Source organism: Phascolarctos cinereus, unplaced genomic scaffold (assembly GCF_003287225.1).
Source record: "Phascolarctos cinereus isolate Bilbo 61053 unplaced genomic scaffold, phaCin_HiC Scaffold_1;HRSCAF=81, whole genome shotgun sequence".
Lineage (NCBI taxonomy): Eukaryota > Metazoa > Chordata > Mammalia > Diprotodontia > Phascolarctidae > Phascolarctos > Phascolarctos cinereus.
In genome coordinates, this window is record NW_027555514.1 from 278,839,889 (window position 1) to 278,860,561 (window position 20,673).

At 48.7% G+C, this 20,673-nt stretch overlaps 1 protein-coding gene and 1 long non-coding RNA gene across 3 annotated transcripts in view; one reads left to right on the plus strand and one right to left on the minus strand.

Moving 5' to 3' along the window:
• The first annotated feature begins 7,149 nt into the window (after nt 1-7,149).
• HMGXB4 (HMG-box containing 4) overlaps nt 7,150-20,673 on the plus strand; it is a 33,056-nt gene continuing 19,532 nt past the window's right edge. For both annotated transcript variants that reach the window (XR_002323665.2, XM_020982460.2), the window contains exons 1-5: nt 7,150-7,255; nt 15,445-15,541; nt 16,166-16,314; nt 16,533-16,611; nt 17,370-18,361. Coding sequence is in view for 1 of the 2 variants with exons in the window: in XM_020982460.2 (XP_020838119.1) it covers nt 15,511-15,541; nt 16,166-16,314; nt 16,533-16,611; nt 17,370-18,361 (1,251 nt within the window). In the remaining variant the exon portion in view is untranslated. The remainder of the gene's footprint in view (nt 7,256-15,444; nt 15,542-16,165; nt 16,315-16,532; nt 16,612-17,369; nt 18,362-20,673) is intronic.
• Nucleotides 11,097-17,371, minus strand: LOC144454571 (uncharacterized). The gene is made up of 2 exons (XR_013483087.1): nt 17,080-17,371; nt 11,097-12,492 (listed from the first exon to the last, which is right to left on the minus strand). It is a non-coding gene; the product is annotated as an uncharacterized LOC144454571 (long non-coding RNA).

A 20,673-nucleotide genomic window follows, 5' to 3' on the forward strand; every position in this document is an offset into this window, starting at 1 on the left:
TGAAGACAAGCTATGAAGGGCTCCACTAATTATTAGGCATGTGACCAATGGGGTGCCATGAAAAGGGCCCAGGACTTGAAATCAGAAGTGTTGGATTCGAATCTTCACTCTGATACTTAGTAGCTGCATAATCATCATCCTATGAAACAGAGTCTCAGCTTCTCCCTCTGTAAAGATGACAAAGACCTGCCTAGAGAAAGGTTCATCAGAAAAGAATCTGAGAGTTTTAGTGGACTGCAAGCCCGTGATGACTCTGATCTGTCAGGCAAAGAGAGACAATATCTAGAGCCAGATGGGTCACCAGAGGCAGCTGAGGGCACAGCATAGATAGAACGTTAGGCCTGGAGTCAGGAAGACCCGAGTTCAAATCCAGAATCAGACACTTTTTAGCTGTGTCACCCTGGGCAAGTCATTTGCCCTCTGCCTTAGTTTCCTCAATTGTAAAATGAGGATAATAATGGCACCTACTTTGCAGGGTTGTTGTAAGAATCAAACGATCTATTTGTAGAGTGCTTAGCACGTGTCTGGCATATACTAGGTGCTATATAAATGCTTATTCTCAGGGGCAGCTAGGCTGCACAGTGGACAGAGCTCTGGCCTCAGAGTCAGGACCAGAGTTCAAATCTGGCCTCAGACACTTGACACTCACTAGCTGTGTGACTCCGGGCAAGTCACTTAACCCCGATTGCCTCACCAAAGCAAATGCTTATTCTCTTTCCCCACCCCCCCCAGGAAGGTTATAGCCTCTTTGTCTTTGGCCAATCACAAGGAAAGGGAAAAGGCTCCTTCCGCTTGGCCCAGAGGCCTCGGAACAAAGAACAATTAATGAAAGTTACCCGAAAAGGGGGGGGGGGGCGGGAAGTTAGGCTTTATCTGATGAAAAAAAAAATCTGCCTAAGAATTATCAGTGTTCCAGAATGGAATGTGATGGCCCCGGGGGTCAGCCGGTTTCCTTTCTTGCCTGTCAAAGGCCAGGCAATCAGCTGCCTGTCAGAGATGCTTTAGCAGGTCGGAGAGAATTCCTGTTCAGATCGAACTTGGATGGCCACTGCTGTCATGAAATCATAGGCCTAAAGATAAAAGGGACCCCAGAGGTTAGCTATTCCGATTCCCCCATTTTACAGATGAGAAAACTGAGGCAAGAACTGGAACTCAGATCTGGTCCTCCTGCTCCTGAGGCCAGAGGCTCAAGAGAGAAGGACAGCCTGAGAGAGTAAAGGGTGACAGCAACCTTCAAAATGCTCCCCGGTCTCTGCATCCTAGGTCACCCCTACTGCAGACCTGCTTTCTGCTCCCACGCAGGCTTAGGGCAGGACCACTCGCCCTCCCCTAAACCTCCGGCAGCCACTGAGATCTAAACTAGGTAAAGAGTGCCATCTAGTGGACATCTGGAATTAATACAACTAAGAACATCTGTATATACACACACATATATACATATATGCACATACATACACGCATATACACGTACATAGACACTTCTGTATTGTACATATAAAGAATGTGTATATATATATATGTAACATATATAAACTTATATACACATGTAATGTATATATACACATGTATCCACAAGGAATATATATTAAAGCATGTACATGCACATATAAAGATTTCTGTACATATATAATATATAAATGCACATATATGTATATATAAAGGAAATGTGTATGTGTATATATAAAGTAAAAGTGCCAAGAATACTTATATAATGTGTATATACATGTATCATTTTTATACAAAGAATATGTATTAAAAGCATATATACACATAAAGAATGTGTGTGTGCATTCATATATGTATACACATTTACGTAAGTCATACCATAGACCTCTATGCCATGCATGGGGCAGCTAGATGGCTCAGTGGATAGAGCACTGGACCTGGATTCAGGAAGACCTGAGTTCAAAGCCAGTCTCAGACACTTCCTAGCTGTGTGACCCTGGGCAAGTCACTTAACCTCTGTTTGCTTTAATCCACAGAAGAAGGAAATGGCAAACCATTCCTGTATCTTTGCCAAGAGAACCCCATGGACAGCATGGTTCATGGGGTCAATGAACTGGACAACAAGTGCCATATATGTATTGCACATATATAGATTCACATATATGTGACATGTGTACACACATATATTTCATGTTTCTCAGTACTCTACTGTTACATAGAATCTGAAGAAGGATGATACTAAGAATTGGCCAACAAGCCAATTCTTGCTTGTCTGGCACCTGCTATATGCCAAGTACTGTGTGTGTGTATGTGTAAAACATTATATAATAACATATGTTTATATACTACATCTCTAGTGTTTGCCAGACCCTCGGGAATGCTCCTATCAGCCTGGCCACATAGGGAGCACAATGACTTTCTCAGCACAGCATTCCATGCTGAACAAAGCCTTCTACAATACAGTGCCACCCCAGCCCTTCCAGCTGGATTTCACCATGCTCTTATTGATTCATCTGAACTAGGGTCATGGCTGTGGAGAGAAGATACGAGTGACATGGAGAAAGAATCAAAGAGAATCTTGGATTATTCAGAAGCTACAAACCTGGGTGACCCAAAGGATGTCCTTGACAGAAATGGGGGCAGTTTAATAGGGAGGGTAGATTTAGGGGGAAAGATAACAAATTTTGTTCTGGATATGTGGCATTGGGGGAAATTCTCTGACAAAAAAAAAGTCTAATCCCAATACAAAGGGATCCCTAATATTATTACATGGGCTCTGGGTTAGAGAGAGCAGTACCCTTGTTACTATCTCTCACAATCCGGGGAAAGACACTGGAGTAAGGACAAGAGATCTGTGTTCTAGTCCTGGCTCTGGCACATACTAGATATGTGACCTTGGGCAGTTCCCGTTACCACTCTGAGCTTCAGTTTAATCATCTGTAAAATTCACCCAACATCAATTATGCACTTACTGTGTGCCAGGCCCTATTCTGGGAGACATACAAAGTTTAGATAATTCAGGATTCTTGCCCTCAAGGAGCTCCTAGTCTAGTAGGGGGAAAGACCCAAATACAAATAAAGATAATATTCCAAATTATGGGACAATTGCATTGACAAGTTTCAGAACCAAGGGTTTTCAGAGATCAAAAGGAAGGCATTCCCAATGGATGAGGTGGAATGTAAAGAGGTAAAGGAAAGATAGGGAAATAGGAAGGGGAAGAAAGGAGGGGGAGGGAGAGGAGGGAAGGGCAAAGACAGACCATTATGGAACAGCCATACAAGAAGCCAGGCAGAGGATGAGGATTCTACAAAGGAAGCCAAGGAGAGTAGAGAAGGAGGTGAACACTGAAGCCAAAGGGAGAGAAAATCCAGCAAAAAGAGATGGGGCCTGGGCAGGGGTTGGGGGGGAGGAGAAGAGTGTCAAAGGCTACAGAGCTCTGGGAAGATGGGGGAGAGGGAGAGGGAGAGAGAGAGAGAGAGAGAGAGAGAGAGAGAGAGAGAGAGAGAGAGAGAGAGAGAGAGACAGAGAGAGAGAGAGAGACAGAGAGAGAGTGAGAGAGAAAGAGACAGAGAGAGAGGAGAGAGAGAGAGAGAGAGAGAGAGAGAGAGAGAGAGAGAGAGAGAGAGAGAGAGAGAGAGAGTGAGAGAGAGATGGGCCCAGAGGTGGAGACAAGAGACTGAGACTGAGAGGAGGGAGAAAGGGGAGAGACAGAGAGAGAGAAAGAAAGAGATGCATAGCTGCTTGCACATCGTCTCTCATTACATTGCGAGCTCCTTGAAAGCAGCATCTGTTTTTGGTTTTGTTTTTTACTTTCTTCAGATCCCTAACTGGCACACTGCTGGCACATAGCAGGTACCTAGTAAAGGCTTACTGACTTGTCAACTTTTCTAGAAATTTAGCCCTGAAGAAGACGACGTAGAATGAGAACTTGACGATCGGGAAGGGTCAAGGAAAGAATTTTGTAGGGTTGGGGAAGCCCGATCGTGTTTGGAGGCAGCTGGGAAAACTCTCATGGCCAAGCAAGGCCTGTAGGGAGATGGAGGGGCGGAGGGAAGGGTTCAGCAGGACGCCCTTTGTACTGAGCAGAGGGAAGGAGAGAAGAGTGGGTGATGATGGAGCTAACAGAGGGAGCTCCTGTCAGACATCCTCAATCATTGCTGAAGTAGGAGGCTGTCGCCTGCTTTGACTGAGAGGGTTGGTAATGGAACAGGGGCCAAAACAGGAGGAAAAAAAAAAGTTTTGGAGCCATCAGAGTAGGGACAAAGTGTAACCCCCACAAGGTGGCGATAAAGAGAAGCGGTAATAATCCATGGGACAGCCCCTTGTCATCCCGACAGCCTGTTTAGAAATGGGAAGAACAGCGACAGCAGAGCCCCAGAGCGTGTGTGTGACTCCCCCACTCGCAGGCCTGCCCTCCGGAGCCACCCAGATGAATGTCTATTCCCTTTTCTTCATGACAGCTCTTCAGCACTCTGAAGGCAGCTCCTGGTTCTAAAGATGCAAATAACTTTTGCAATATGCTAGGGGATGATTCAATATGCAAATGATTTCACAATGCTCTCTTATAAAGACAGCCCCCATATGCTCCCAGCCCCCACCACGACCCTCTGGAAACTTCCACATAACCACTGATAGCTCACATTTCCACAGTGCCTTAGAGTTCATAAAAACTTTCCTCCTAACAACCTTTTAAGGTAGGTAAAGGATCATTATCTCCACATTTTAGTTGTTTTTTTCAGTTGCTACTGACTCTTCATGACCCCATTTGGGGTTTGTTTGCAAAGATACTGGAGTGGTCTGCCATTTCCTTCTCCAGCTCATTTTACAGATGGGGAAACTGAGGCAAACAGGGTAAAGTGACTTGCCCAGGGTCACATAGCTAGGTAGTGTCTAAGGCTGAATTTGTTTGTTTAGTTGGGTTTTTTGTTTTTGGTTTGTTTGGTTTTTTTTTTTGCTTTTTGGTGAGGCAATTGGGGTTAAGTGATTTGCCCAGGGTCACACAGCTAGTAAGTGTCAAGTGTCTGAGGCCAGATTTGTCTGAGGCTGAATTTGAACTCACCAGACAAGGCTTCCTCACTCCAGGCCTGGTACTTTATCCACTATGGCGCCACCTAGCCGCTGTATCTCCATTTTACAGATAGAAAAGCGATGCTCAGAGAAGGGGAGTGACTGCCTACAGTCGCACAGCCTGTAAGCATCAAAGACTGGAATGGAGTTCAGGTGTTCTTACACCAAATCCAGGTGTCGTTCTATTACACCTTTTTCTCTTACTGAAAAGAATATTTGTCCAAAAGAAAATGGACTCAGATTTTGGAAAGAATGGGTACAGGGATATTGTATTTTAAAAAATTAAGGAGTCAGAAGTATTATCTGCTTTAGATTGGTGAATCTGGAGTCAGAGGACCCAAGTTTGAATCCTTTCCCTAACAGTGTCTACCTGTCAAACTTTCTGGGCCTCAGTTTCTTTATCTGTGAAAGGAGGGTCTTGGAGTAGTGGGTCTCTAAGGTTCACCTGGATCAATGCCAGGAAAAACTTTCTAACAGTTAGAATGGTGCTAATGTAAAATGGGTGCCTTAACAGTCATCGATGAGCATCTATTAAGCACGTACTGTGTGCTAAGCACTGGGACTCCAAAGAAAGATAAAAAAAACAATCCCTGCTACCAAGGAGCTCACAGTCTAAGGTTAGGTAGTGAGCTCCCCATCAGCAGGGATGTTCAAATTGAGGCTAAAGGATTATCAATGTTGAAGAGGGAATTCCCATTGGGGGGTTGGACGGAATGCCCTCTGAGGACCCTTTGACTCTAAGATTCAGTAAAGTCCTGACTCTATCAACCCAACAAGCATTTATTAAGTGTCCACTGGATGCAACGAGGGGACAGTGGATAAACCCTGTCACATACTGTCCATGTGATCCTGAAATTGCAGCCCATGCATGATTCCCTAAACTAACGAAAAATCGGCCCCTGTCTTTAAAAAAAGAGAGGAGGTTTCATTCTTAGCTCTGGCCCTATGCTTTTATTGGCATAGGGAACTCCCGGGCAGGAAACCCCCTCTACCAGCGCAGACCATGAGCTATCTGTGGCTTGTAGCTGAAGAGAGCAGGTGGGGCCACTAGGTGGCACCATGGCGCACAGAGCACCAGGCTGGAGCCAGTAAGACCCCAGCGCGCAACCAACCTCAGATGCTTACTCGCTGCAAGTCACTTCACCCCGTTTGCCTCAGTTTCCTCATCTGTAACCGCTCTCTGCCCACTTCCCTATACCACACTGCCTCTCAGGACTAAAAGATTTTGGGAGAGAGGGCACTAGCCCCTACGGATGGGGGAAATACCATCACATCAGTTAAGGCTTCAGGGGAGGCAGGAAGCACGGCCTAGTGGGACATGGCATAGTGGCACTCTTACGACCTGGGTTCAAATCCTGAATCTGCTGCTTACCAGCTGGGCAACTCTGGAAGGAGGAAGGAGATGATAAGCACATATTAAGTGCCTACTATGTACCAGGCACCATGCTGAGGTCTATAACTACTGCCTCATTGAGGCAGGTCATCCCAGCGCCCTGTGCCTCAGTTTCCTCATCTGTAATGTAAGCAGAGGTTGGCTAAGGTCTCCTCCAGCTGTGAATCTATGATGACGTCGGGGTGAGCCTGAGCCCTGGACTGGCACTGAACCTTCTCCATGTGTCCTTATAGTCCAACACGGCCGGCTAGCCAAAGACCCCTCGAGCTCTGACAAGCTGGTAGCAAGGGTACGACCTCGGGGCCGTCAGGAATCTACCACCTCCCAGCTGGGCCACGTGGAACAAGGCCCTTCACCGAGGCCTGCCTCAGTGTCCTCATCTGTAAAATGGGGATGACGAGAACAGCAGCTCTCTCCCGAGGCGCTAAAAGGGTAAACAGGATGATTCCTGTAAAATGCTGCGCCCTACTAACGTTCCCTGCGGTTTTTATCGTTATTATTGCAATGCTCCCGGAGGCCAGGCGCGCAGTTGGCGCAGAGAGCGCAGGCAGCGCAGGCAGCGCGCGCCCGGGGCGGGGGTTGAGGCAGGGGCGGGAGCGGGAGCAGGAGCCGGGCAGGTATTCGATGCGCTCGGCGCTCCTCCCCTCTCTCTCTCTCTCTCTCTCTCTCTCTCTCCTCCCCCTCCCCTCCTTCCCCCGCTCCCCCCCCGCCCCTCGGGCCGGCCGCCCGCCGCGGTGGAGGCGCTCGGCGCTCGGCTGCGGCGGCCTGGCGGCTCTCCGCTCTCCTCTCCCTCTCAAGATGGCGGCGGTCGGCGGCGCTGAGGCGGGAGCCGGGCCCGCGGAGTGAAGGTAGCGGCGAGCAGCGACCCCGCCCGCCCCGGCCGGCCGGGACCCCCGGTCGCCCGCCACCCCCGCCTCGCGCCCCGCCGTCGCCCCGGGCCCGCGCCCGGAGGCCCCGAGCCGCCTCCCCGCGCCGCGCGGCCTAGGCCCCGGGCCCGAGCCGGGGGCTGGAGTGGCGGCCGCGGCCCGGCGTGAGGCGGCGGCCCGGGGCGGCCGGAGTAGGGCCGACGGGGGCGGGACGCGTTCAAACAGAGAAGGCGGGAAAGTGGCGGCGGGGGCTAGGGGCGGGCGCGCGCGCGCGCGCGCGGGGCCGCGCGAGGCCAGGGCGGCCCCGCCCCCCGCGCCTGCCCAGTGCCCGCCCCCGCCGCGGGGGGCGCCCTGGAGGCCGCGGGCGCGAGTGCGGGAGCCGCAGCGAGGCGGGAGCGGGAGCTGGCCGGCGGGTGCAGGGGTCGGGGGGCTTGGGGACCGCGCGTGCCGCGCCCGGGAGCCCAGGGGGGCCGGAGCATCCCGGGACTCCGAACTTAGAGCCCGAAGGCACCTCGGTGCCACGGCCAGCCCAACCCCGTCCATCTTGAACACACCGGGAAACTGAGGCACGGGGCTGAGAAGGAGAGCAGGATACACCTGTGAGCCCAGGGAGTCTGCTTCCCCAGGCCAGAGCATCCCAGGACACGAGACTTAGAGCTGGAAGGGACCTTAGAGGTCTAGTTCAACTCCCCTTCTTTTTACAGATGGGGAAACTGAGGCACGGGGCAGGGAAGGAGGGCAGGATACACCTGTGAGCCCAGGGGGTCTGATTCCCCAGGCCAGAGCATCCGAGGACGCCAGACATAGAGCCCAAAGGCACCTCTTGGGGGCCGTTCAGTCCAACTTCTCTTGCCCCTATTTTTCTAGGTAAGGGAGGTATAATGCATCCTTAAATCTAGGGCTGCTGATGCTCAGTCTAGGGTATCTGAGGACACCAGACTTAGAGCTGAAAGGGCCTTTAGAGATCAAATTCAACTCCCAGATGGGGAAACTGAGTCCTCACAAGATGGAAGAACGCACCTGTGCGTCTGGGTTGTCTGACCGCTGGTTTAGAGAGTCCAGGGATCCTGAACTTACAACTGGAAAAGGCCTTGGAAGCCATCCAGTCCAACTCCCTTATTTTATAGAGGAGGAAACTGAGTCACAGAAAGGGCTATAGAACCATAGGCTTTGTGCTGGAAGGGTTCTCAGAGGCCTTCAAGTCCCACCTTCCTGTTTAATGTTAGGGTAAGCGAGGCCCAGAGGGGTCTTGGATCATAGATTTAAATCCGGAAGCGCCTCAGTGGTTCTCTAAGCCGCCTCCCTCCTTTTACAGACCAGGAAACTGAGGCACAGGAAAGGAAGAGAGTGTAGAGTGAATCCGTGTCTTCTGTTCCCACAGAACCACAGACTCAGAAGTGGAAGGGCCCTTAGAGTCTATCTAGTGCAACCTCTTCATTTTACAGATGAGGAAACTTGAGACACAGCCAGGGGGCCTCAGGTTTAGAACTAGAAAGGGACCGTAGAGGCCTTCTAGATCCACCCTCCCATGTAACAGCTGGGGAAACTGAGGCCCCATGTCTTAGATTTAGAACCCTAGTACTTCCTCCAGTCCCTCGAGGTACAGATGTGCAAACTGAGTCCTGAAGAAGGCGAGCAGTTTGCTGAAGGGCAGACTTAGAAGGTGGTGGAGGTCATATTCGAACTCCAGATTTCTTCCATTAGCCCACGGGAGGGACCAGAACTCCTCTATCCTAATTTCCAGTCCCAGCTGGATGAGACCTTCAGAATAATCTGGCCCAGACTTGTTTTTCAAGTGGCCAAGTGAACCCAGAAAGGGGAAGAAGGGGTGGGCACTGAAGGGAGATGTAGGGATTCTGCTCCCCAGGCCAGCAGATGAGGGCGTTTAAAAGTCAGCTTTTAAAAGCCCCTGGGGCACACAGCTGGATTCAGCCTGTTTCCAACGCCCATTGTGTCCTAAGCACTGGAGATCCAAAAACAAAGACCAGGCCCCAGAGAAGGGACCAGAGCTGAGCCTCCCGTGGCCAGGCTGTCAGGGGATCCTGCCCACAGTCAGAGCTGGCAGGCGCTAGAGAGGTCGTCTCAGGCCACCCTCTCATCTCATGAAGGAGGCCCGGAGTGGGGATTCTCATCCCCATTCTAGGGGGTCACAGATACAGAGCTGGATCTAAACCCCTCTCTACAGATGGGCAATCTGACGCAACAGGCATTTGTTAAGCACCATCTGTGTGCGGGCCCATGTTCTAGGTGCTCAGGAGAAACAGACAAACGGAGGGACAGGGACTGGAATCAGATGCTTTCATTCCCAGCCTCCTGGCTCATAAAGAACATTGATTCAGAGGTGGAAAGGACCTGATAGAGATACCCTGGTCCTGGCCCCTAGAGGGGGGAAAGGAGCTTGCCTTATACTTTAGTAGAATAGCTTCTCCACCCAGGGCCCTGCGCCAGTGCCTGCTGGTTCCATGAAGACGGCCTGAGTTCTAGGAAGCCGCCCCGGGGGATCCAAGCACCAGCAGGGCTTTCGGGTGACCGTGCGGCCAGGCGGTGGTCCAGCCTCGCTGCCTTCTGAGACTTGGGGAGCGAAGTCGGGCTCGCCTGGGTGCAGCCGCCGTCTTCGGCGACGTGCCCAGCGAGCGCATCAGTAACTGGTCAGAGGGACCTGAAAGAACAGGGGCGGTCCCCTCGCTGTGTGTGTTAGCCTTGTCTCCAGAGCTGGACCCTAGGACTTCTCCCAGGGAGGGACCTTCAAGGTCACAATCCCCTTCACTGAGGGTCAGCTTAGGAAGGCATTTTGTCTTGGTGTCTCCAGGGCCTAGCACAGCTCTTAGCACACAGTAGGCATTTAATAAATGTTTCTTGGATTGAGCAGGTAGGAGAGCCAAGGTCCTCGCACCCAGGATCTCTGTACACAAAGCTTTCCATCTAATCAGCTGCCTCCCTGGGTAATTTGGGAGCTTTGTTTTCACCCCAGGGAAGGCAGCAAGATAGGCAGAAAGGACTGAGTGTGGGGCTAGCTGCTCTCGCTAGGTTCGAATCCTGCTGCTTTATAGGCACAGTCTGGAGGTTGGAAGGGAACTCGGAGGGTAAAGAGGCCAGCCTGGAGCTGAGCTGCAGTCCGTCTCCAGGGTGCTAACAAATGGCTGGCCATCCAGCTGTGATTGGTGACCTCTAGCAGGGGGGCTGCCCTGGGAGACCATTCATTCTCAGGAGAGTTCTAATACTAGTAAGTCCTTGTAACCTTGGTCCTTCCTGGGGGTTTTGAGTGCCTGAAGACTTCCTCATAAATTCATCCTCACTCTACCACCAGGCTAACTTCTTATTTGCCCTTGCACTAAATACTTTGTATTTCCATGTGGAACTGAGAGGAAATCCTTAGAGTAATTCTTAACCTTTCTTGTGTTATAGAGCCCTCTGACAGTTTGGTAGTACTTTGTTCCTCTTAAAATATTGTTTTTGAATGCATAAAATAGGAAGCCACTTATATTGAATGAAAGCAATTATATTGAAATGAAGATGTAATATTTTCTCCCATCCAAGTTCCTGGAACCCTTGAAATCTGTCCACCACTTAACCTAGTTAGACTCAATAGTCTGACTTCATTCATCGGAGCCCTTCATTTCACAGATTGAAAATAAGACCTGGACAGAGAGAAGGGATGTGCTTCCAGTCATACAGGGATTGAGTGGTGGGGCTAGGATTTGAACCCACATCTCTAACTCCAGATCTCATGCTGTCCAGCAGCGCACTAGGTCAAGACTGAGCAAGTCATTTTTTTCTGCTCTTTGGTTTCTTCCTCTATAAAATGCAGGGGACTGAGGCGGAGTGATTTTAACACACATTTATTAAATGCCTGCCATCGGGAAGGCAGCTGAGCTGGCATGATAGGAGAAAAGGGTAGGATGGAGCAAAAGAAAACCTCAGGTGATGTATGCTAGAATAGCGTATGGAGGGAAAGGACCCCGGGTGATCTCCAAGATCCTTCCTAGCTCCAGATTCTATGATTAAGAATTGATGAATGAATTAATACTGGACTGTAAGGCAGCAGCTCTTCACACAAGGTCCACAAACTTTTTAAAAATATGTTTTCATCAATTTTTTAATGTAATTGTTTTGTAATCCTATGCCTTTTATTTTGTGCATCTAAAAACATTGTTGAGAAGTGGTCCATAAAAATTTGACCAACCTACCCGGAGGGGTCCAGACCCAGAAAAAGTTAAGAGCCCCTGATGGTAGGGCAAGTCACACCCCTTCTCTGGGCCTCTGTAAATTGAGGAGGTTGGATGAGGTCGTTTCTGAGGTCCCTTCCAAGGCTGCTGTGCTGTGCTTACATAGAGAGAAGAATGGAAGTGCTCTCTTCATTCCCTTTTCCTCGACCTTTGCTAATCTGGCAGTTGCTGCCTGAGGTGGCCACCAGGCCCCCCTGGTTTGGTGGGGGGTACAATGGTGGCCTCAGGTATTTGCATAAGTAATAGATTTTGTGGGCATTTTCTTCTACAGTGTGCTTTGAACATGCTTCACTCGTGGGATTACCTATTTGCAGGATAGAAATCATGCTTTAATTTCCTCTCACAGAACATAATACCGTATTGCGTGGTATTGTATACTCCAAGAGGAAAGATTCATATTCCTACCCTCTGTGGGCCAAGCTGGTCTCAGCTGATTTCCCATTCTCTTTACAACTCAAGAAATAAAACTTACCTGAGTACAAAACAAAGCCTGTTTATTAGGCAAAATTTGTGTTGGTGGAGGTTTTTTGGCAATGTTTTTAAACAAGCTATTGCCGTAAATTCTCATTTCCCTTACTAATGAGTTGTTGGTACTAGCTGTGCCTCTTCTGGGTACAAAGACATCTGTCCCTATCCCACCTGGTCTGTAGCTCTGAAGCTTGCCGAGCTGGTAGGGGCTGGGAGTGCTGCAGAGATCCCCGGGGGAAGGCAGTGAGGCTGGGCTGAAGGCTGGCATTCTGTGCAAGGATGAGAAGAACCTGGGACAGAAGTGAGAGGATGCCCCGGAAATCACTGGAGAGGTGCACTGTGGAGCTAACAGAGACTCTGGATGTGCTGGAGGAAGCGTCTGTCGCTACGCTGGCCAACATTCACAGCCTTCAGAAGACAAGCTTGGGAAGAGAAGGAGGCAGTTGGGAAGACAGCATCTTGATTCTCACAATTCCTGGATCTCCCTTAAAATGTCCAATTTATAGATTTGACTTTGTTCTTTTGCTGTAATCAATTAGAACCCCAGGAAGAAAAAGCTTTTAATGTTAGCTGGGACTTAAATTATTTTTTAATCAAATTTAGAAACTTTTAGCATTGTTAAGTCTAGGTTTTTTATTTAAAGTATAGCGTCTGAAATGACCCCCCTTGCACATCTTGTATAAAAATGCCAGAGGATCCATAGACCTTCCTCAACATTTTTCAGAGTTGTCTCTTTGAATGCTTAAAGTGCTTTTCGACCCTCTACAGTCTCACCTTCTCTCCTGTCTTGAGGGTCATTTGTATTTTCTTAGACCAAAGAAGTTTGATCTTTATCTCCAAGTTTAAGGAATTCCCAGATGTGGTTTTGCCATTTTATAGGCTCACCAGCCATTAGTCTAATTAAACCCCCTGTTTTGTGATAGGAAAGACAAAACTAATCTTTTGAACATTTTTCCTGAATTAGCAATCCTCAAGATCTTCCCCCTGAGTTTAACCCCCTCCATTTATCAGAAAACTCAAGTCCTGTTGGGGGACTCATGATATCAACTGGTCATAAATTGACTAGACTCTGCCTTTCTTTAACACTGATCTCTAAGACTTTATCCCTCTAGTACCATCTTTTCTTTCTAGCAATCAGCAAACAAAGGCCAACAGCTGCATACTGGATTAATATGTTGTTTTTAAAGACAGTAGAAATGAATTTCTCAACATTATGGCTAAAACAGTCCAGTGTGCATCTCATTGCAGATTTCCAAATTCAGGCCCTCCTTTCTTATTTGAAGAGATGTCAGTCACCTCAGCATCTTTTTCTAATTTATTAGATTACATCTGCATGTTGTTTAAAAAAAAACAAACATGTAGCAGTGGGATTCCCAGTAACACTGTACAGAGTAATCTGTTTTTACTTCTCCTGACATGAGTAGCTCCTTGTTGACCTGTTTCTCATCCCAAGCAATTTTTTAAATCCACTGGCAGTTTTAAGAAATGCTCTTTTTATAGGCCAAGTAAATTATCTCCACCCTTTTCTTTCTTAGGCTTTTCCTGAATATTCCTGTTCCCACTATGGAACCTGTTATCTGGCCTTTTGACATACAGATTGGGTTTTGAGTGTAGTTTCTAGGCACTATCTTTGTCTTAGACTTTAAAATTTAAAAGAGGAGACTTTTTTCTTCTTTACATGTCAGTGACTATATTCAGTGCCATTGAATATTTCATTGTTTCCCTCCTCACTTCCTTCAGTTTTACTTAGTTGGACAGAATTGACTCTTAGGCTCTTACTATCTCTGAGTTCTCAAATTGCTGTATTTTTTGGCAGTGGAAACCTTTGTCAGGGGAAAATTATGTATTTCTGACAAGTTTATCATCTTGAGACATATGGAGTTCATAAAATAGCTTTAAATTTTTTGAGGAATAAGGAGGAAGTACCTTTCATTATTCCATTGGTGCCATCACTAGCTAGGTGGAAAGGTGAAGAGATCAGGGCCTGGTTTAGAGCTGGGGTATCCAGTACTAGCTTCAGGGATATAGGAAACATTGCATATGGCCCTCCCCAACCCCTTTCTCCAAAGTAATAGTTCTCTTTCTTTACCAACAATGAGAAGGTGAGGCCAGTAATTCCTGTAGGGTCAGTCTGTCTGACTTCTCTAGCTTCCAACAAGTCTGTTAGTCATTTCCACTTCCTGCCTTGTAAGAGAGCAGAGATCTTTTTTAATTTTTGTTTGTTGACAAAGTGTTCTCCCCATCGTAGCATCTTATTTAAATCTAGTGATAAAAAAGGACTCTGTGTGTATATGCACACATATATAGTAATTATGTAGAATTTTAATTTCCCCCTTTTTAATCTAGTTACCTTCAATATTATAACATCTTGATGAGTGTTACCTAGTGAAGCATCCTTAAAATGTCTAATCTTCACTATGAATGTGAAATACATTTTAAAAAACTGCTAAGCCAGGGTAAAGTTTAAGTTATTTACTGGTTTCATGAGAAAATTGTAAATATACCTACTTTGTAGTCTAGTATATAGTATAATATACTGAATATCTAGAGTGCTTGGAATCCTCCGCAAAGATATATGTGTTGCTTTCTTGTGGGGTGTCATGTCCCTTGGGATATTTGATAGACTTGAGTTTTTTCTGTACTTAACAAATTAACAGGCCATCTTTGATATTTAAAAAAAAAAAACTTAGTAAACTTGAATCCTAGCAGATCTTTTTCATTTAATTCTAAAGTATTTGTAAACCTTCAAGTTATTGTGAATGCTAGTAATACATGACAGTCAAAACAGTTTTTTGCTGATTCAAATTCATCTCCATTCAGGGAAATAACCTTCCTCTCTTTTTACTGAAACAATCCAGTTTAAAACTGTTTGGCTAGTGCTGAAAGATACCATTGAACCATTTAGCATGAGTCACTCACTTTTTCAACTATTTTGATAAATTTCTTAGCCTGACAAAATCCTTTTATAAAAATTCAGTTCTAAAGAGCTGTGTAACATCGCTACAGTGATATCCACCTGTCTATTGAAATTGCAGTACGGTAGATCCTCCCGTCACCATTTTAACAAACAATGTAAGATCTTCTTACCCCTTTTGTGTGTACAGTGTGAGCTGTTTATCCAACAGCCTCCCAGATCTTTGGGGCCTGTGGCCAGGAATGAACCTAGCCCATTGACTTAGGTCTTTTCACCCTGCTCAGTCATATCAGGCGTTCTTGACGGGTCTTTTTTGGCGTAGGAATTTGTACTTCCGAGAAGCACAACTTCATATTATGAATCAAGCCACGTGATTAGGTCTGGTGCACCTTCTGCAATCCAATCCCCTCTAGATTTACAGGGAGCGTGAGGATGGGACAAGATGCCCCTTTGTTTCTCACCGCCCTTTCCTTCAGTGGATGACTACTCATTTCCATCTGGAAGCCTTTTTGGCCTCCACAGTGATTCCCCTCACAGGAAGGTTTTCGTTCTTTGTTTCTCAGGCCTGGTCCTGTAGCCGGGAAGGAGTCTGGAAACGGCGCCACATTCTCAGGTCCTGCAGGACGGCCATGGCTTATGATGACTCCAGGAAGAAAGAAGGTATGAGTCCTTAATCTGAGAAGCGTTCCAGAGGGGGTGCCCCCTTCGGTGCCTGCGGGCCATGGAGTGAGAGGCCAGGACTGAGAATCACAGCCTGCTCTCTGCTAGGATGGTCCCGAGCACTGTCCTTAGGAGGCCCAGTCTCTACAGCATTCCCTGGCTGGGTCCGTGGAGATGAAAAAAGCAAGACAGGGGGGCCAGCATGAGAGCATGGAATGTTAGCTTCTGTTTTCCTGGGCTGAGCTCCTGCAGCACTCTTGGACCTTGCCAGCTCCATGGAGCAAGAAATTGGGGATAGGAACCACAGTTTGGCCTCCCACACAGAAGCAGAGCACACTAAGCTTTATTCTTCCAGGCCTGCCCACTGCCTGATTGAGAACTGAGAGCAAGAGACCCCACTCAGGGGTGGGTGTCAGGGGTTTGTACTACCTCCGGTGTTCGCTCTGGCATCCCTGCTGGGGGGTGGACAGATACTCGCCTCTCCTTGGATCCAGGCCCTTTCCTCTGGTGGAATTATCAACCATCATTATTATGGAGCAGAGGGACTGCAGCCGGGGGGGGGGTAATTGAAGAATCGATCAGACTTCCATGTTCTCTTTCCTCAAATGCTCATATGGCTTTCAGATTGCTTTGATGGTGACCAGAGTGCGGAGGACATAGGACTGGCGGCCGGCCGGAGCCAACGAGAGAAGAAACGTTCTTACAAGGATCTTTTAAGAGAAGAGGAAGAGATTGCTGCTCAGGTCAGGAAGTCCTCCAAGAAGAGGTTGAAGGTAAGCAACTGCTCTTTCAGAAGAGGGGCGTTTGTGTCCTCTTTTTCACAACTAACAAAGAGAGAACTTGTCTCCCATGGTGTTTTTTTTTCTTTTTTTGTTGTGTTTCTATGTTTCTAAAGTCATGAATTGACAGGGAGCGGAGCATGGTTTCTGAAGGGTTCTTGACTTGCCTCCTTGAACAGCCGTCAATGCCTATTCCTCTCCCTTGGTTCTAGGAGAGAGATCTCTTCTCCCTGGGCACGGACGCGCACAAGAGGAGGAGGAAGCATTCCTCCGGCGAGTCCTGCTATGGAGGTGAGGACAGGAGGGCACCGCAGGAGTCGGGGCGAGGGAGAGGGGTCCAGATGTTGCTGACTCAGTGGCCTATTTAACAGGACAGTGGTTCTTGTTCTGATTGCCGATAAACCAGTGTGAAGGAGGAGAGAGGTGGAGGGCTGGGATTGTGGAGGATTCAGCATAGAAGAACAGTCTTCATTTGTGATACACCAGGTACCAGGTTCCCTCTCCCCCCCCACCATCCACTTGTCTTTTGCCCATTCCTCTCTAGCACCCCCTTTGCCACATGTGGTTTTCATGCCCTCCGGCCTACACCTGTGGGTCACCTCTCCCTCTTCTGGAGCATAACTGCATAGCCACTCCTGACTAAGACCAGTTTTTCTTGGCCATGTAATAAGCACAGCTGAAGAGACTAACCCTTTTCCCCAGTGGGTTTGGCCTGGACACAAAGCCAGATGATACTCTGAATTCTAAATTATAACCTACCTTAATCCCACAGCTCTGTTCCATCCTCTGGGGTGTGCTCTGGTTGGTTGCCTACGAAGACTCCTGAGTGGCCCGCTGCCTCCCAGGTCCAGAGGCAAGCGGTCACACCAAGCCAGGATGTGCGTGGGCATTCACTTCTGAGTGCTGCGAATGATTTGGAGGGTCACCCCTCTCCCCTTCCTGTTGGCCTCTTTCTTCTTCCTGCTGGTGGGGTGTCTGGTGAGAAGGGGAAGCACGTTAGACGTTGCCTCCCGTCATTCTGAAACTGTCTTACTTTTGATGATTTTCAGATCTTTCGCCTTTGGAGTCATCACAGAAGAAAAAGAAGAAGGTGGTGCCAAGTCCCCCAGCCTCTGATACAGCCATGGACCTGCTGAAGGCCATCACATCCCCCCTTGCAACAGGCTCCAAGCCCCCCAGAAAGACTGGGGAGAAATCTTCGTTTTCTTCCTTTAGCTCTTCAAGCTACTCAGAAAGCAAAAAGGATCAGCACCCCAGGAAAAAGGGGAGCAGCGGCAGCAGCGGGGAGCTCTCCCTTGAGGACGGTGGCTTCCACAAGGCCAAAAAAATGAAGCCACTTTATGTTAATACGGAGACCTTGACCCTGCGAGAGCCAGATGGCTTAAAAATGAAACTTATTCTCTCACCCAAGGAAAAGGAAGGCAGGACAGGTGACGAGGAGCCTTTCCAGAATCCTCCTCCACAAGGGACAACAAAAAAGTCCTCCAAGAAATCCGCTCGAGATGAGCAGGGCACTTTCCTCCTTGGGCATGAGCTGCAGAGTTTCCTAAAAACAGCCAGGAAGAAGCACAAGCCGGCCCCAGACCAGCACCCCTCTCCTGGCCCCGAAGGCTTCGGTTCCGACGTGTCCGTCTTTTCAGAGCCGCACGGCACTGACTATGAGCTCTCCAGCCTCGAGCCTGCCCTGGAGTCGGGCTCGTCCTCGGGGGCTGAGCTGGAGGCCGGTGAACTGGTGATTGACGACTCTTACCGGGAAATCAAGAAGAAGAAGAAGTCCAAGAAGAGCAAGAAGAAGAAGGATAAGGAGAGACACAAGGAGAAGCGGCACTCCAAGTCCAAGAAGAGCCCCGGCCTTTCCACTGGGCCCACAGCCGTGGGAGAAGCCACAGGGGCAAGCCCTGGGCCCCCGCCCCCAACCAGCACACCTTTCCCAGGAGCTGCGCCTCCGCTGCCACCACCAGTCTTCCACCCTGATGGACAGAGCGAGAAGAAGAAGAAGAAAGAAGACAAGGAGAAAGAGAAGGCAGAGAGAGCAGAAAAGGTAAAGAATTGGCCAGCTTGGGGGAAGGGAGCCCGGGGCATCTGGCCTGCGGTGATCAGGGCCCAAGGGAGTTCCCTTAATTGCTAACTGTGTCTGCACTCACGCGCTCTTCCACCACATACCCACGGAGCTGCTGGGGCTGGCAGGAGCCAGTACCAAGGGTGGTGTCTGTAACTCAGTAGTGTGGGCAGCAGGCAGTGGGCTCTAAACAGGGACACCTTTGAGAAGTCCAGTGGAATCATTGGCCAGAATTGCTAGAGTAACAACCGGTCACATAAGTGAAACTCACTCATGTCTTTCCTGGAGATTCCAACAAGGTAATGTTCTGAGGGGGCATTTGGGGTTTTCTTGTTTTTTCTTTACATTCATGGTTTGAAATGCAAAATCACCTGGCTTTGATTGTCAGACTGAATGAGATTTCTGCCAAGTGACTCTTCTGTAGTCTACAATCATATGATCACAAGTTTCATTTCTTTGTCACTCTGCAGAAGAGAGGGGTGGGGGGCGTCCATTAGAAAGAGCTAAAGGCAAAACGACAGGGGAACCTTAATGGCTTCTTTACAGGAAAGCAGCCAATATGTCAGAGAAATTCCATTCACCTCCATGTTGAAGTAGCACAAAGTCGTTTTCTTCTTTGTAAAGGTTACCTTTTAAACCACAAAGCTGCTTCTCTCACAAAGAAACAGTCCTAACCAATCTGAAAAGCACATGGTGGGGGGAGGGTAGGATGGTATGAGCAGAGGGGGAGAAAAGCCATCTTGAGTTTGAGGGACCAGTGGGACATTGAGGCAGGACCATTTGCTGGGCCGTTGGAACTAGGTCTGGAGCCCAGGAGAAGGGACGGCGGTGGCAGATGGCGACCTCATCAGTGAGCGGCATCTCTGAGACAGAAGAAGACAAGGGACGGGATCTTGGGAAGACAGAGAAGAGAAAGAAGGAGTGAGCAAGCATGGACAGTGTGGGACCAGCAAGGAAGGAATAAGCAGGGTCTCGTGCTCCAGGCAGATAGATGATGACGAGGACGAAAGAAAGGCCCCTGGATTTGGCCATTGGGAGGCTGCCAGTGACTTTGGGCAGAGCAGTTTCCTTAGAGTGGCCAGGGTGGAAGCCACAGTGCAAAGTGCCGGTGAGCGGATGGCTGCAGGAACGGGCCCTTGTTCAGAAAAGGGGGTGGAGGGCAGGTCAAGGTAAAAGGAGTTTATAGGCAGACAAGGAGCCAGAGGAGGCAGACTGAAGATGCTCCAAAGAGAGGATGTCACTGAGGAGATAGGAGGAACTAGACTTCAAAGTGAGAGGTAGGGGCTTAGCACTGGAAGCACTAAGGGAGAGGGGAAGATATGGTAAGAAAACGAATCGGGGTAGAAAGGGGCTGTCGGCATGGGTTTGTGCTTTTCTGTCCAGAACTAACTGACGTCAGCAAGGATTTATGTAGCGCCTGCTATTGGCCAGGCCTGGGGCCAAGCTAGAAATAGAGGAAACAGACAACGTGGATAAGCAAGTTGGTGGCGAGGAGAGTTAGCAGGGCAAAAGGTGGTCGAAAGCATGGAATTAAAGTGCCTGCTCTTGCCCCCCTCCATAGTTTTGACCAAATGTAGCTAGCTAGAAAGGGACTGAGGCACTTGGGGAATGAGATCCTAAAATTGGAAGGAACCTCAAAGATCACCACATCTGAGCCCTCCCCAAGCATAGATCTCTTTGATCAGCCCCCTGGCAGATGGTCAGCCACCTCTGCTTGAAGAGTGTTAGGAATGTTAGGACCTCCCATGGCAGCTCGCTTCTTCTTACAGCATCTCCCCATGTTAGGAAGTTTTCTTCATACTGAGCTGAGTTGGTAATTCCAGTCCCATCTTCATCTGTCGAGTGTCTAGAGGTTTTCCAGCAGCACTCTTCGGTGAGCTGGGCACAGGTCTTATTCCCTTTTCACAGAGGAGGGAGTCAGGTTAGCCTCAAATAGATTATGGAACTTGAACTGTCTTTCTGACTCTAATCTCAGGGCTCCTTCCCCAGCTTTTGTGGTGCCAGGCAGAATAGCCAATCCTGAACATAGCTACCATGTCCCCGTGAAATCATCTTTTCTAGACCAAGCATCCCCAGCTCTTTCAGCCAGTATCATAAAGCATGGATTGTCCTCTCCTCACCATCCCGGTCACTCTCCTCTTGATAACCTACTTCTTGTCACTCACCATTCCTCCTGCAATGTGGCACCAAGGTCTGTATTGGGAGAGGCACAGCATTTTGAGAGCTTGTATGCTTGTCAGGGAAACAAAGTCAGAAGGCAAACAGACTATGGGCTGTGATGAGCCATACTCCTC